General features: G+C 34.0%; 1 protein-coding gene across 2 annotated transcripts in view; it reads right to left on the reverse strand.

Moving 5' to 3' along the window:
* LOC128245687 (ultra-long-chain fatty acid omega-hydroxylase-like) overlaps positions 1–16,137 on the reverse strand; it is a 29,794-nt gene that overhangs the window by 12,231 nt on the left and 1,426 nt on the right. For both annotated transcript variants that reach the window (XM_052963912.1, XM_052963914.1), the window contains exons 2-5: positions 14,809–14,999; positions 13,777–13,924; positions 12,439–12,629; positions 1,103–1,227 (exon numbers count right to left, since the gene is read on the reverse strand). In XM_052963912.1, coding sequence (XP_052819872.1) covers positions 1,103–1,227; positions 12,439–12,629; positions 13,777–13,924; positions 14,809–14,988 — 644 coding nt within the window. In that variant the 5' untranslated portion in view covers positions 14,989–14,999. The remainder of the gene's footprint in view (positions 1–1,102; positions 1,228–12,438; positions 12,630–13,776; positions 13,925–14,808; positions 15,000–16,137) is intronic.

Here is a 16,137-nt window from a genome sequence, read left to right on the forward strand (position 1 = left end):
TCTTTACACATTTGTCTATGGATACCCTAAATAACAAAACAAAACTAAAACCCCGAGGCCACGAACATTCCCGATTGAATAGCACACTGTTGTCGTTATGGTTTGAACAAGGCCATTGCAAGTTATAAATATGGTAAACGCACTAATTACACAATGAGTCCGCTAAAAACACGGTAGGTCAGCCGGAAAAGCCAATAGATTCGTCCCGGCAACAGCTAATTGACCGCTGTTATTGATGTCATTTAGTTTGAGCCTTCGTCCAGTTAAATGGTAGGGACTGAATCCTGAACTGTTCACCTCTATGAAATTTTCACACCATTTAGACAGCAACATGATTTCAAATGTGTGTTCAAGTAGTGAAAAGCGAGCTTCTTCACAATGTCTTGTTCGTACGGTATGTATTTATGTTTGTATGAATGCATTTAAGATGCACTCTTACTTCTAAATAAGCAGTACCACAATTAATTAAATTGTTTTAAATTACCGAAAAGGATAAATAATTATCGAAAACAATAGTTCTTTTGAAGAATACCGTGTTCAGTTTGAAAAAAGATACAAGAAAACACGGTATTCTACTTTATGAGACGAAAGTTGATCACTGTAAATCTTTTAGGACCCACCAATCAATTAATATTTGTGCATTTACAGCTATTAAATAGACGGTTACAATCTTGTTATCAATAAATAATATTTTCCAAAAATGCATTATTCATTATTGAATACACATTAAGTTGACACCCTGCTTTGATAGGGCAATGAACATTGGTTGCAAAGCTTTGGATAAACCCGCCAGACTAGAGTTTTTAAACTAGAGTTTTAAGTTTTTCTCTATTCAACTATGCGCTAGTTAATAATGCGCTAGTTAATAATGAAGACGGACCAGGGACCGTATTCACAAATCAACATAGGTAACATTTTCATCTTAACTGAGAACTAACAAAAAGAATAAAATAAGTTACCAAGAAAAGTAAATCAATTGAATCAGGCCCCAAAGGCGAGCCATGTACACATACACAAATAGACAAACTAGTCAAATATTCACGCTAGGCACCGCACTTCATGCACATACACAAATAGTTAAACTAGTCAAAGATTCACCTACCCTTGCAGCTGACAGTCTGTGCAATAGGAGAAGACACTCTGGTTTATGATGTCAAGGGAGCACAAACCAAGGTGCCGGAAAGCCTCAAAAGACGTTTGTCCTTCGGCAAGTTCGTCCAGTTTACCCTGTTATAAAGAAACAAATCATAATGATCCATTTGACATTTGACATGCCATTTGATATAGCAATGCAAAATTATCATATCATCAAAAGGGTATGATTCAAATAACAATTTGTCAGATTATTTGAGAACTACAAACAGATTCCTGACAGTGTCTAAGAGACTTGTGAACACAGACATTAAAACGTCACTGTAAAATATGCAAATAATAGAAACACATTTAGTTGATGAATAGTGTCTAAATTTGCTGTCAGACATCACGAAAACCGATGTCAAATGTCAAGCAAACATTAAGTTGAAAAAATGAAGTTGATCAAACATGAATGAGACTTTTTAAAGAACGGTCGAAATATGGAATTTATATTTCCATTCGCTCAATATGAATAAAGAGAACTTTTATCTTGCCTAAAAACTTGATCAGGCATAAAATCCCAGAATGATTTTTGTGTACGAATTGCAATCAGGCGATAAATGGAAGATTGTTAGAGATTTGGGCGAATGTGATTAACGTGATATTTTAGTTTTACAGTAATCTGAAGATTTTAAATGATGCATACTTGCAAGTCAACCATTACTTTTACCTCCGTATGTTGCCATTTAGTTTTGCAATGATATTACACAATATTATCAATGTTTTAAAATTTAGCCACTTGCCATTTGTTTACAAAGTTACCTTCCTTTGTTGCAGTCTCTTGGGGGCGTTTCAGGATAAATTGTATTTAAAGTGGTACAAATTTATCCATAAAGTGTAGTAACACAATGTTAACTACAGGGCACTACAGGGCAAAGCCCAGTAGCATAAACAATAACTAAGATCTTTGGGGGACGCGTTTTAATCCTTAATCTGGATACTGTTCAGATATCGTACCTTTAAAAATAAAAAAAATAAAGACAATTACAACGTTTTCCTGTCTTTAGCAATGGAAACATTACCTTTATGGCTGTCTTTTGGCGGCTTCAAATGTTATAGACATAGTAAAAACTGCCGTGCAGGTACAACGTAGTGATAACTAGGATGGATACGATTATGTGTGTATACATGTACGTGAAGTGTCTCGCGTTTATTCTGTTAGACCTTAGCCTTGTTCCTATAAATAGGTCGCTTGTCCCGATACTTTCCATTTAATTGTTGTACGTTTACATTTGGGAGTATTTTTAAATAAATAGGGGACACGAGTTTGTCACAGAAGTATATGGACAAATATTATAATGATATATTGAACAGAAGCATAATTTACGACATATATTATAACTTCATTGTAGCAAAGTCAATTGGACAAAAACAACAACAACAAAAACATTCTGAATGTAATGTCTATATCAAATATGAGACTATAATCAAATCTAATATTTGTTTATCTGTAATCATCGCAATGCCCCAGACACATAATTTACATTTCAATTGGCCCAGGGCGAGGAAATTTATTTCTTACTTTCTAAGGTCCTAGAATCGGTATCAAACATAACTTTATGCCAAATATTATTATCATGCAATAAATTTGGACGATATCGTAAAGAATTTACAAACATGTGTTTTGTTAATGTTAATTTCGAAGTAATTAGGAGCATATAGATGTACATACGGCTCATGAAATAAAATTGCATGAAACACAAATGCTACCATTTAATGAGTTCGAAATATTTAACGAAATCTTTCTAAATTGGCCATGTCATTGCCATGATCTTACATGCTCACTATTAAGGAACTGCTCAGGCTATACAACGTGTAACGATATGTGTTCGTGTTAGTAATCTCTGGGTGAGGACTCACGCGACTTCAAAGGGGTTCTCGCATAGGTCTCCACGGGTTACAACCGATGTAAACAAAAAAGTAAGTGGCGTTAATTTATGAATAACCTTTTTGGCAGGAAAGATATGAAAATATTTCTAAGCCTTAAAATACTTTTCTATTTTCTTCTTCTACACGTGTGGAATATTTTAGATTTGCTTGTATTATAATGATGCAATTCTTGGTCAAAATTTCAACTTGACGGAATTTTGTAGAACAATGCAGCGCTGAAAGTTTGGCCAATGATTGCATCATTAAATTAAACTGTAATAAATTTATTGACAGTTAGATACCGTAAGTAAGTGAAACTGAACAACTGGATCAAAACCATGAAGTGTTTTTTGGATTTGATGTATTTTTCACGCTTGCACCAACAACACATTTTTCCGAATTGTTAATTATTGGATCACTTGCAGTCAACAAAGTTCACTTAGAACATATTAGCATGATGTTATACCATTGATTGTACCTTCAATATTTTGTGAATCGCTAAAAAAACGTAAGAATATTTGTGGTCCACATACAAATTTGTTCAATGAATAGGCAGAATACTTCAAATTTGCCAATACATTTATTTAAGTAAATCAGCAGCTATCAATTGTAACCAGGTGAAGCTGATATTATTAACAGTGTCAGTGGGTAGTTGACACAATGTCATGTATACAACTAAGAAGATAATGATAGTTAGTATGTACTTACACAAAGTAAATGGTTATGCCACTCTTGTGAAAAGTGTCGGTAGATGTCGATAGAGCGGTCTTACTTGATAGTAAATAAATCAATGTGAAAAGATTGCTGAAGACATATTTTAAACAAATGCCATCCTTACTTCGGAGCCATTTTTATCTACTATTTTTCAGATGATTGATTACACTTCAAGCGCTAGATGATAATTTGTATATGGATACATTTAATTTACTTTACGATGCGTATTGCACTTCCAACGACGACCAGAGACCATGGAGACGAAATGATCAGTAGAACTTGTTTCAAACAAATATACAGAACGAAGGAAATTAAACAAGATGCGCAACGTTCTTTCAACAATTGCGTAAAGCAACATTTTGGAATGCGTTTTAGATGCGCTTAAAGTAATTTTAATTGCGTGTTCTCTACTTTGATTTGCGTAATTACGCAGATACACTGACTATTTGGAGCTCTAAAGAAAGAAAATACACGCTCGCCGTGTATGTTCAGTCCAAATTTGGGCATAGCACATCAATATTAAACTTAATTTAAAGGCCCTTGCTATTTACATTCGTTATTTCTCTGATTAATAATATATTTTAACAAACGAATTAATATCATATGTTTCCGTTCTGGATAAAAAGAACTACCAGACGGCACGTGTCTAAGCTTGTAACGAGATTGGATTAAATCTGGGATTTGTTGTGTGTAGCTTGAACATCAATGTCACCGGAACGAATAATCCGTATTCATCGAATTGTAGAACAATTTCACCTATTTTATAAAACTTGTCTTAAACGAAATATCTCAAGTGCATTTATAAAATAAGAATAGTTACGAAATGTCTGAAAACTAACTTTAATGATGATTTATTATGAACTTGCATAGGAACTCCTAGTAAATTTTGATTTCGTAACAAACAATTTTGTTAAGACAAATTATAGGAAAACCTATTTATGCCGCAATGCAATTTTCACTTTTATGGTCTGTAGGGTTTCAATTGATATAGCAGTAGCAACAACCTTAAATGACTTTAAACACACAATATAAACAATTTCTTGAAAACAATCCACCAATCATATCTACGAAAAAAAACAAGAAACAATATTTAGGTTTATCATAAAAAGGGCAATACCAATTACACTGTTTATATAAACTGAACACAATTCCTAAACGATAATGTTATGAAATTCAATTTGAAGAAAAAAATGTTTGTTCGACTTATAATTTGGAGCTCTGGAGTTCGAAGAAAAAACACGTTACAGTTACGGGTGATCGCCCGAGACGATGGCTACGAGTCCTGACTTTTGGCAATAGAATCCGTGTCTGTATTTATTGGCATTCATGTTGAATGTCAAACAGGAACAACTAATTATCCCGAATACATTGGTAGAATTAAAATAGTTACGAAGTCTCTGAAACTTTAATACGCATTTCTAATGGAACTTGTTTAAAACCCCTAGTTAATGTCGATTTGGTAACGAACAGATTGGTAAAGACAAATGATAAGAAAACCTGTTCATTAAGCAAATTTAATCTAATTAATAACAATGCAAGGTTAAAACATTCGTGAAAACGTCAAAACAAAAATTAGGCATATACTTATCATTTTGCAATTATTGATAAATGTTGGAGAAAGTGTCATGAAAACCTTTTCCATTGTGTGTTTTGTTTGTTGTGTCTTCTTTTGTTTTATGTGATATAAGACACTTCGACAGGTTCGATACTCATAAACTAGTTGAAAATCCCGGTAAATTCTTGTTTCACTGACTGCTTTTAGGTGCATGTGAACAAATGTTCAATGTACAAACCATGACTTAAAACAATCTCCTGATAAGATGAACAAGTCCTTTCAAAATAGAAGGGGAAACACCATAACTAGTATTGTGTTAACCATAAAAACGTAACAATAATAAAATGTAAGAATAGTGTAGATATCAATTTATTAATTGCAATCACTTGATAGTCAGATATATTTTGATACTTTCTTTCAGAAATGAATGAAGTAAAGCATAAGTTCATATCTTACAGAAACTTGGTTTGCAACCAAATAAGCCCATCGCTATAAAAATAATTTGTGGTGAAAAGTGCGGACAATAACTGCGACAATATATGTCACATGTCAAGCTTACACCACACTGTCAATTAGTATTTTTCATTTAATGCGATTTTCTGAGAAATGTTACACACCGAATTACAATTCAATTTGCTGGAGGTGTAAAAGGAATGTTTCAACTTGATTAGGCCGTCAAGGCTAGAATGAAAATGCGGTATTAATGTCGTGTAAGATTTGGGATCATTCGAGATGCAATTTAAGATAATTTGACAATTTCCGGAAATTCAAACCCGATGTCATTTAAATTCCGAAGTGAACGGCGTGCTTTATTAGTTTTAAAGACGCCTGATGTTTTTTAAACTATTTATGTACATCAATTTCAGGGGCTATACAAGTTAGCCTAGTCGCATAATTTGTAAAAGGAGTTAAAGCCTTTTTGGTTTTTATCCTTCATTCTTGGATATAAGAATTTAACTCTAACTGCAGACACATCATACTGATATAAAATAAAAAGTGTAAATTTTGTATTTCTCAACAACACTAATGTCTTGACATAAAAACAAATACAACATCGTTTATAATAACGGTGCAGCTCTCTATCATTATTGGACAACAATGTTAGGTGTACCAGATTAGCAATATATGTCGTAAATTATAACTATTACGTGCGTAAATACGCCTTGTAAATGTACAGTTTATAACAGATATTGTTTTATAAAACTACAGAAGAGCAACATTTATACGCATGCAACTACAGGAACACGTCCGATAGTCTATTCGTAACCGTATTTAGAGGCATGTTAATGGCTTAAACGACCTTGAACCAGAAACATACACGTTCAAACACCACATATTGACCAAACACGCATCAAAATAACCGTAACGATAAAGATGGGACCACCGCCTTGGAACCGTCAGTGAAACACGAGTTCACTAGATCACAAGTCCACTGGGGTTCTTAACTATTTCATTTAGCCAAACCTCACGTGTGTCATAACTTTTATTTATTAGTACTTTATTAAGTTGTATTTAGCCTCATCAGAGCTAGCATCAACGTGAAAACAATAAAGAGCTTAAGCCACCACGGGAGTGATTATTGCACCAAACGGAAGCACATTCGAAAGAAGATAAATATCAAGGTATGCAGCTTCCGTCCTGATCGAAATCTATCCTACCAGAAGGCACGTGCCGATGCTGGTGATAAGATTTTATTAAATCTGGGATTTGTAATGTGTAGCTTGAACATCAATGTCACCGGAACCATCCATATTCACCGAATTGCGGAATAATTCTACCTACTTCATAATACCTGTCTTAAACAAAATATCCCAAACGCATTTGCAGAATTAGAAAAGTTACGAAATGTCTGAAACCTAACTTTAATGAAGATTTTTTACGGAACTTGCATAAGAATTTCTAGTAAATTTCGATTTCGAAACAAGCACTTTTGTAAAGACAAATTATAGGAAAACCTATTTATGTAGCAATGTAATTTCCACTTTTATGTTCTCTTGTACGGTTTTATTGGATATACCAGTGGCGAAGACCTTATACTTTATGCTCATACAAACAATGTCCCGAAATTTTCCTGTTATTCTTCAAATAACCACTCATTTTTACAAAAAAAGAGAAGAATCATAATCACTATTATTGTGTTTATCATTAAAAGGGCAAGACCACTTAATAACACTGTTTATACATACTAAACAGATTTTTTAAACGTACGTTGTATGAAATTCATTTTATGTACGGACTTAAAAAGTTGAACTCTATAGAGTTATACATAGTACTTTATATTTTTTATTTCTTTCTGTCATGGTTGATCGCGTGAGGCGATGGATACAATCTCCGAAGTTTGGCACGAGAATTACGTGTTTTGTGCATACAGTGTTCAATAATATTTCATTGCAATTCGTGTTGAGCATCATTCAGGAAAAACAAAATATCTCAATTGCATTTGTAGAATTAAAATAGTAAATGTCTGAAGCTTTACTTGAATAAGGATTTGTTATGGAACTTGCATAAGTTAACCAAATAGATGTCAGTATGGTAAAGAATAGATTGGTAACTGTTTACATTTATTCATTACAATCACTTGTAATTAAATATATTTTAATACTGTTCTTGTATAATGTCATATTTTACAGTGGCTTTTTTGCAACCAAATAAGCCAGTCGCTGTGAAAGGCAAAACGTAAATACGAATTTGTAGTGAAATTTGAAGACACTAAATGTAAATTGTCAAGCTTACATCGCCCTTGATTTTTTTTAATTTAATTAAATGCGAGTTCCTGAGAAAATGTTCCAGACATATAATTACATTTCAATTTGTTCATGGTGTAGAAAAAATGTTTCTACTTGATCAAGCCTTCCTCCAGAAATGAATGAAATATAGCAAATAAATAAGCCCATCACACTATAAAAAGGCAAAACGTAAATACGAATATTTGGTGAAAATTGCTGACACCTATCGCGACAATATATGTCAAATGTCAAGCTTACATCACACTGTGAATTAGATTATTTTCATTTAATGCGATTCTCTAGGAAATGTTGCAGACTTCGAATTACAATTCAATTTGCTGGAGGTGTAAAAGGAATGTTTCAACTTGATTAGGCCGTCAAGGCTAGAATGAAAACGCAGTATAAATGTCGTGTAAGATTTGGGATCATTCGAGATGCAATTTAAGATAATTTGACAATTTCCGTAAATTCAAACCTGATGTCATTTAAATTCAGAAGTGAACGGCGTGCTTTATTGGTTTTAAAGACGCCTGCAGGTTTAAAACTATTTATGTACATCAATTCAGGGGCTTTACAAGTCAGCTTTGTCGAAGAATTTGTCAAAAACAGTGATCGTCATTACGGTTTTATTCCATAAGAAATAAATTCTTACTACAGAAAGCATACTTAAACCAAATTTGTGTTTCTAAACAACATCAATGTCTTGACATTAAAAAATACAACATAATTTAATAGGACAGTGCAGCTCTCTATCATTATTGGACAACAATGTTGGGTGTACCAGATTAGCAATATATATCGTAAATTATAACTATTTACTTAAAAGATGATTTAATCTGGAACGTGCGAAAATACGCCTTGTAAATGTACATTTTGTAACAAATATTGTTTTATAAAACCACAGAAGAGCAACATTACTACGCATGCAACTACAGGGACACGCGCGATAGTCTAATCTTGACCATATTTAGAGGCTTAAGCGACCTTGAACAAGAAACACAGACGTTCGTAGAATGAAAGAAGTTACTAAATGTCTGAAGCTTAACTTGAATGAGGATTTTCATATAAATGTCAGTTTGGTAAAGAACAGATTGGGAACTGTTCACATTTGTGTATATTTATTCATTACAATCACTTGTAATCAGATAGATTTTAATACTATTCTTGTATGATGTCATATTTTACAGTAACTTGATTTGCAACCAAATAAGCCCGTCACTGTCAAAGGCAAAACGTAAATACGAGTTTGTGGTGAAATTTGAAGACACTATATTTAAATTGTAAAGCTTACATCACACAGGGATTTTTTTAATTTAATCAAATGCGATTTCCTGAGAAAATGTTCCAGACATATTATTACATTTTAATTTGCTCAAGGTGTAGAATATAAGTATCTTCCATGGCCGACAGTCTAAGATAGGTTCGTCGCGACCCGAGCGTAAAGTGTTTTGCGGAAACGAGGTTTACCGAGTTTCCACAAAACACCCTGCGCGAGGGTTGGGATGAACCTTTCTTACACGAGCGGCTATGGTAGATTCTTTTTCTCACACCTCAGTAAAACAAAATAAAGTAAAAATGTTTTTTTTTGCTGAAACTCTTTTGTGCGTAGTGAAAATAAATGCGTATGGATATGTGATAATTCGTGGTTGTCATGGATATGCGCGCAGTGATTCATAGTATGTTAAGGTCAAATCGGTCTTTAAATAGTTCAGAAGAGAGTGAAGCATTATTTCTTGAAAGGAGCGTGAAAACTTTTTTTATGGTTACATTTGAAGCGATAAAAATAAATAATTAGCATTCTAAATATTTCCAGAAGACAAGGTTTCTATGAGACTACAGCCGGCAGTCATCAACAAGGGAGGTCATTACAAAGTGATTACCATTAACAAGAAGATATATACGGGTACTTGTTTGATCTTTGCCCGTTTGCAAGATAGGATTTCTAGCGTGGTTAAATTTTTGGATGTACTTATCTGAAGTAGGAGAACGAAATTTTCTTCTTGATTAAGCTTGATACTTTCTTTCAGAAATGAATGAAATATAGCATAATTCAATATTTTACAGAAACTTGTTTTACAACCAAATAAGCCCATCACTATAAAAAGACAAAAAGGCAATGGAATAAGTGGTGAAATTTGCTGATAACTATCGCGACAATATATGTCAAATGTCAAGCTTACATCACACTGTGAATTACAGTATTTCCATTTAATGCGATTCTCTAGGAAATGTTGCAGACTTTGAATTACATTTCAATTTGCTGGAGGTGTAAAAGGAATGTTTCAACTTGATTAGGCCGTCAATGCTAGAATGAAAACGCAGTATAAATGTCATGTAAGATTTGGGATCATTCGAGATGCAATTTAAGATAATTTGACAATATCCGGAAATTCAAACCCGATGTCATTTAAATTCCGAAGTGAACGGCGTGCTTTATTGGTTTTAAAGACGCCTGCAGATTTCAAACTATTTTTAGACATCAATTTCAGGGGATATACAAGTCAGCTTAGTCGCAGAATTTGTCAAAAACAGTGCTAGTCTTTACGGTTATAATCCATAAGAAATTAATTCTAACTGCAGACATCATACTGATACAAGTGAGGTATTTTAGATTTTGTATGTCTAAACAACACGAATGTCTTGACATTAAAGATGCACTCTCACAGATTTACCATTTTTACAACTTTTTATTGTTTTTGTCTTGGAAAGAACTTTTTTCGTAAATATATTCAAACCAATGATATGAGATTGCTGACAAAAACTCAGATCGTAGATTTTCATATTTCCGTTCGAAAATTAATGTTTTATGGCAAACAGTCTAAGAAAAATGCATAAAACAACATTTTTTGAACCTAACTATAAAAAATCTGCGTTCTATTTTTTTGTCTTATACTCTTATATAACCGGTTTCCATGGATTGTCGCACAGATTGGCTCGTTCCAAGACAAACACGTTGTCAAAACGTTCAATTTGTGCGAGTGCAGCTTTAAAACAAATAAAACATTGTTTAAAATAACAGTGGAGCTCTCTATCAATATTGGACAACAATGTTGGGTGTAGCAGACAAACAATATATCTTAAGAAGGCAAAGACGAGGTCTGGAGAACTTATATGCTTAACATCAGTGATGAATAGAGTCTAATTTCGCCGCGAAAACATATGTCAAATGACAAACAAAAACTACATTTATATTTAGTGAATTTAAATTAAATGCAATTTCCTGGGGAATGTTTCTGACTTCGAAAAAACAATTTCATTTGCACAAGCTTTATAATATGATTGGGTCTTACATGCAGACTAAATGCCAAGTGTAAGAATTGAAATCATCAGATCTGCACAGTTAAGATTATTGGACATTTCTGCGAATGTCGAATCCCAATCCAATTACAATCCAGCCTGATAGATACGCTTTGTAACTTTTAAAAGATTTAAAAGAATTTTACAGACTTTTGGGAATTTTCAAAGAGGTAACGCAATCTTTAACAATCAAAATTGTCAAATAAATGTAAATTGTAATTAAACGAGTTCTTATCCCTGTTTATTTTCAGAACCGGATTTTCACTTCATACGAATTTATATAAAAGATACCTCGTATATTTTAAAGAGCAATGAGACGTTTGTTTCACATAATATACAAACGCAACATTTAATCGCTGATAATCAGGCTGTCATTCTGCTGACATGGACAAGTTATTATCAAAGCGAACGGCATTAAATGTCGGTTAAAAGAAACTTCTGAAAACCTTCAATTCATTCAAACATAAAACATGCACCACCCGTAATCAAATTTCCTGAATTTCAAAAAATATATATTGATTTAGAAATGAATCGTTCAATGTTTTCACCCATTCCATTTCATCTGTACAGTTTTGCTACCATATCTTACATTATTTATTTCTCTTGTTATATTTTGTCTTAATGAAAATCTTTATAAATGACAATGTTATATGTGTTTGGCACATAGCATAATCAAAAGATAGGATGATAATTTTTAAATCGACTTTTTTAGCGTTTTCATTATTTTGAAATCGCGCAACATGCAAATATCTGGATATCATCTAGCCGTTTGAATTACTTTCTTTTTATATCTTTGACATCTTACCACTGGCGGATCCATGGGGCGTGCACCCCCTAAAATCGTCGAAGATTACTTTAATTTCAATATTGGAGAAAATGAGTTATAAGTTACGCCGAAAATGGACCATTTCTGACTAGAAATTCTTAAAAAGTTCTTTAGGGAGTAACCCCCCTGCCAACACTTTAACCAAACAGATTTCGGTACTGAGGGAGGGGCGCAAGAAACGCCCCCTCTAATGTCGAATCCAGGATCCGTCCCCTCTTACCACAGCATACCGCGGTCCTTAGTAATAATATATTTTGATAATTAAAAGTATGATTTCTTTAAAAAAAATTGTATACAATCTGGGAAAAAAGATTTACCAGCAGAACGTCTGTACACGCGTTCTGGATTCCGAGGTAGGAGCGCAGCATGTCAAAGTGGAAGGCGGGCGTCAGGAGGCGGCGGTTACGCGCCCATCTATTTCCGTTGGAAATCAGCAGCCCCTCCCCGAGCCATTTGATACCGAGCATGTAGGCGGTACCCGGACCGCGGGGCTTAATGGCTATTTGCGCTACAAGGGGAAAGAAGGCCATAGTGTACCAGGCGTCATTAATTTGACATCACTCTAAGCTGCGCGATATACGTAATGTACACATATATTTATAATATGAGGTCAAATATAAATGGTTTAGTTAGGGTTATATCCTTTTGAAAACCAGGTAGGGTAAGAAGACTTTTTTTTATGAGGCTTTACGTTAAAATGTTATTATCATCATTGGATAAATGTGGTAATCTTCTGTATAAAGCTTTAAAGCTGCACTCTCACAGATTAACCACTTTTACAACTTTTTACGTTTTGTCTTGGAAAGAGAAGATTTTTGCGTAAATATCTGCAAAGCTGTGATATAAGACTGCTGACAAAAACTCAGATCATAGATATTCATATTTCCGTTCGAAAATTAATGTTTTATGGCTTAAACCGCTACAAACGGTTTAAGAAAAATGCAATAAACATCAATTTTGAACTTAAATATATAAATCTGCGATCTAAGTTTAGTCAGCAGTCTTATATAACTGGTTAACATAGATTTCCGCAAAAATTGGCTCGTTCCAAGACACAAAATAAAAAAAAAGTTGTCAAAACGTTCAATCTGTGCGAGTGCAGCTTTGAAGGTTTTAAACTATATATTGAAACACTAAAAATACCAACTGATTTAAAAACGGTAGGGTAGGCGACTATTTCATAGGTAGGGTCGGGTAGCCCGAACCAACTGTTTTTCAGACGTTATTAATCACGAGCGTTGAATAGGATTAATAATAAGATGGATATACAGTCAAACGCCGTTCGATCGAAGTGCTAGAGACCGGCTGAATAACATTGAGCCTCGAAAATGTCGAGCCAAGCGGGAATGTTTATATTCAGAAAATAGAAATCGGTTCTTTATATCAAGTTCGAGCCAACGAGGAATTCGAGCCAAGCGAGTTCGAGCCAACGGGTTTCGACTGTAGGTAATTAGACCTTACCTTTTGTGTTCACTGTTCGATGATCATCAGTATATGGCAGTAATAAATACTTATGACCTTAACTGAATTGTGTATCTTTTATTTTTTAAAAACACCGACATACATGAGAGTCAAACTTGATATTAACATTATAAATATATTTCCTTTACAAAATTAATAAACAACAATACGTAGATATAGTCTGGAATACCAACCTGAAGCCTTTAGCACTGGTCGGATACTGTCTGAATGATGGACGATTATGATTGGTCGAATCCAGCCGAACCAGAGCACGTGCAGAACCGGAAATGGGCGCGTGAAACTCAGCTGGAAAGCGATACCCTTTTCGCTTGGACCTGGATGCTGAAGTAGAATAATTGGTGTAAATGATAAATTTGAAATAATTGCTGACTCTGTCTATCTATAAATGTGTTAAGTGCAATATTGATAAAAAAATCTTGTTTTAAAATATATTTAACTTTAATTTTACTATTCCTTTCTGACCAATGTGCATTTAGTTAAACAAGCAACTAAAACCACCTATACTTTTTTTGGAAACCGTATGCATATATAGAAAATAAACATCTACACAGTAAATAGAAAATAGCTGTCGGCCAATTGGTGTATATAGCCAATGTCATACTGTGAGCTAGCTGTACTAGAGGGTTTTTTGCCACGTTCAGCATGGGGGCATGAACTTAACCTAATCGCTACCTAATTACAAGATAATCATCTTACAATTAAAATGCAAATGAACACAAGGAGCTATAACATAGTATATGTAATAAATTAGACCGGTAATATGTTGATTTATCTACACTTAGTTCTTGGAAACGATAGCATTACCTAACGTACATCGTTAAATGTCACTAAAGCTACAACATATGGAAATCCGCGCCATCACAATACCTAACTAGAAAAGGGATAACGTGCTAGAAAAGGCTGGGACTTGTAAAATGTTTGAAACGTAAAGTAATTTACAATGTAAGTTTCCAAACGAATTGTCTTCACTATTTGCACGTCTAAGAGCCCAGTACATCATTGCGATACAACTAGAGGAATTATAATTGAAGGAGAAATGATATTTGTTAAATGCCCGATTATAAAAGTGTATAGGTAGTGACTTTTAAATGAAGGACAACTGATATTTGTTCAATACCTGATTATAATAGGAAACCTATATATAGGCCCATATATACATTAACAGACCAAATGTGTAATATTTAAAAAGATAAATAAGATCCAACCTTGTGCATATGTCCAAAAAACCAGTGTGTGTCAGTGTCCATGGGCAGGAGTTTGTAGGGCGCTACCCACTTCCGGTAGCGCCTGAACCACGACCACAGCTGCCAGAGACACAGGGCCGCAAGAGTGGCGAACAGGGACGTCGAGACGGAAGGGGCGTCCGTCGGGAGGATCTCAAACATGGTTGATGAATCTGTTCATTGAAAGCAATGCACATCATTATGTGCAATCTGTATTGGAATCGAGTGAATGAACAAAGCTGAAGACTAATGAGGAAAGTCACTGTTTTTGATAAAAGGTGGGGGTGGGGTTGGGGTCGGGGGCAACATGAGAATTTCAAACCAAGAGTGAAACATGAGCATTAATTCTTTTTCTTTTAAATCGGTTTAGTCTGAATAAATCCATTTTCGTTGGGCAAGTTTTGGAATCTTTATCTCATTCAACATTATTTTTAACTTAACTGTGGGATTTGCATAATACCCGTAACAAGAATTGGGACTCCCTTCTTCCACCCCAGCCCCCGCTACCCAAAATCACTCGACAAAAAGACCCCTTTTTGAAAAGAGCAAAATAATAATAGAGAATGAATAAGTAGTGGAGTACGGCCAAAACAATACTGCAGTATTACATATACGTTTTTTACCTCAAAGCTTCACTCTCACATCTTTACCGTTTTGACAACCTTTTTTATTTTTTTGTCTGGGAATGAGCCAAAGTTTGATTAAATATCTAATATCCAGTGATATAAGACTGCTGATAAAAGATAAGATAGCAGATTTTCATATTTCCGTTCGAAAATTAATGTTTTATGGCTAAAAGCGTTACTAACGATTTTAGAGAAATGCATCAAACATAAATTTTTGAACATAAATATGAAAGACTGCGATCTTATTTTTGTCAGCAGTCTTATATCACTGGTTTCCATACGTTTTTGAAAAATTGGCTCGTCCAGGGTCAAAACGTTCAGTTGAGAGTGCAGCTTTAACTGTTTAACTTGAAATATATAGCACGTATAAGATATTGGTCTTAGGACAGCTGTAGGACAAAACAGTACGTTTAAGGTAGGCAAAAATAAATTGATTTTTACATTAATGAATAAGTCCAAAATAAAATGCTCAATATAACGTCATGCTTGTGCTCAAGATTTCGTTTGAAAACACCTTCATCACATATAGAAGAAAGTAAATGAGTTTTGATATCATATTGTTTCATTGAAAACTATGTCAACACATCATTCGCATTGAAATTTCACTTAATTTAAGGATAAGAATCCATGTGTTTTGATTGTACTGTAAAAATAACTGGCCAATGGTCTTAATGGCAACGAATTC

The sequence above is a fragment of the Mya arenaria genome, chromosome 9 (assembly GCF_026914265.1).
Source record: "Mya arenaria isolate MELC-2E11 chromosome 9, ASM2691426v1".
NCBI lineage: Eukaryota > Metazoa > Mollusca > Bivalvia > Myida > Myidae > Mya > Mya arenaria.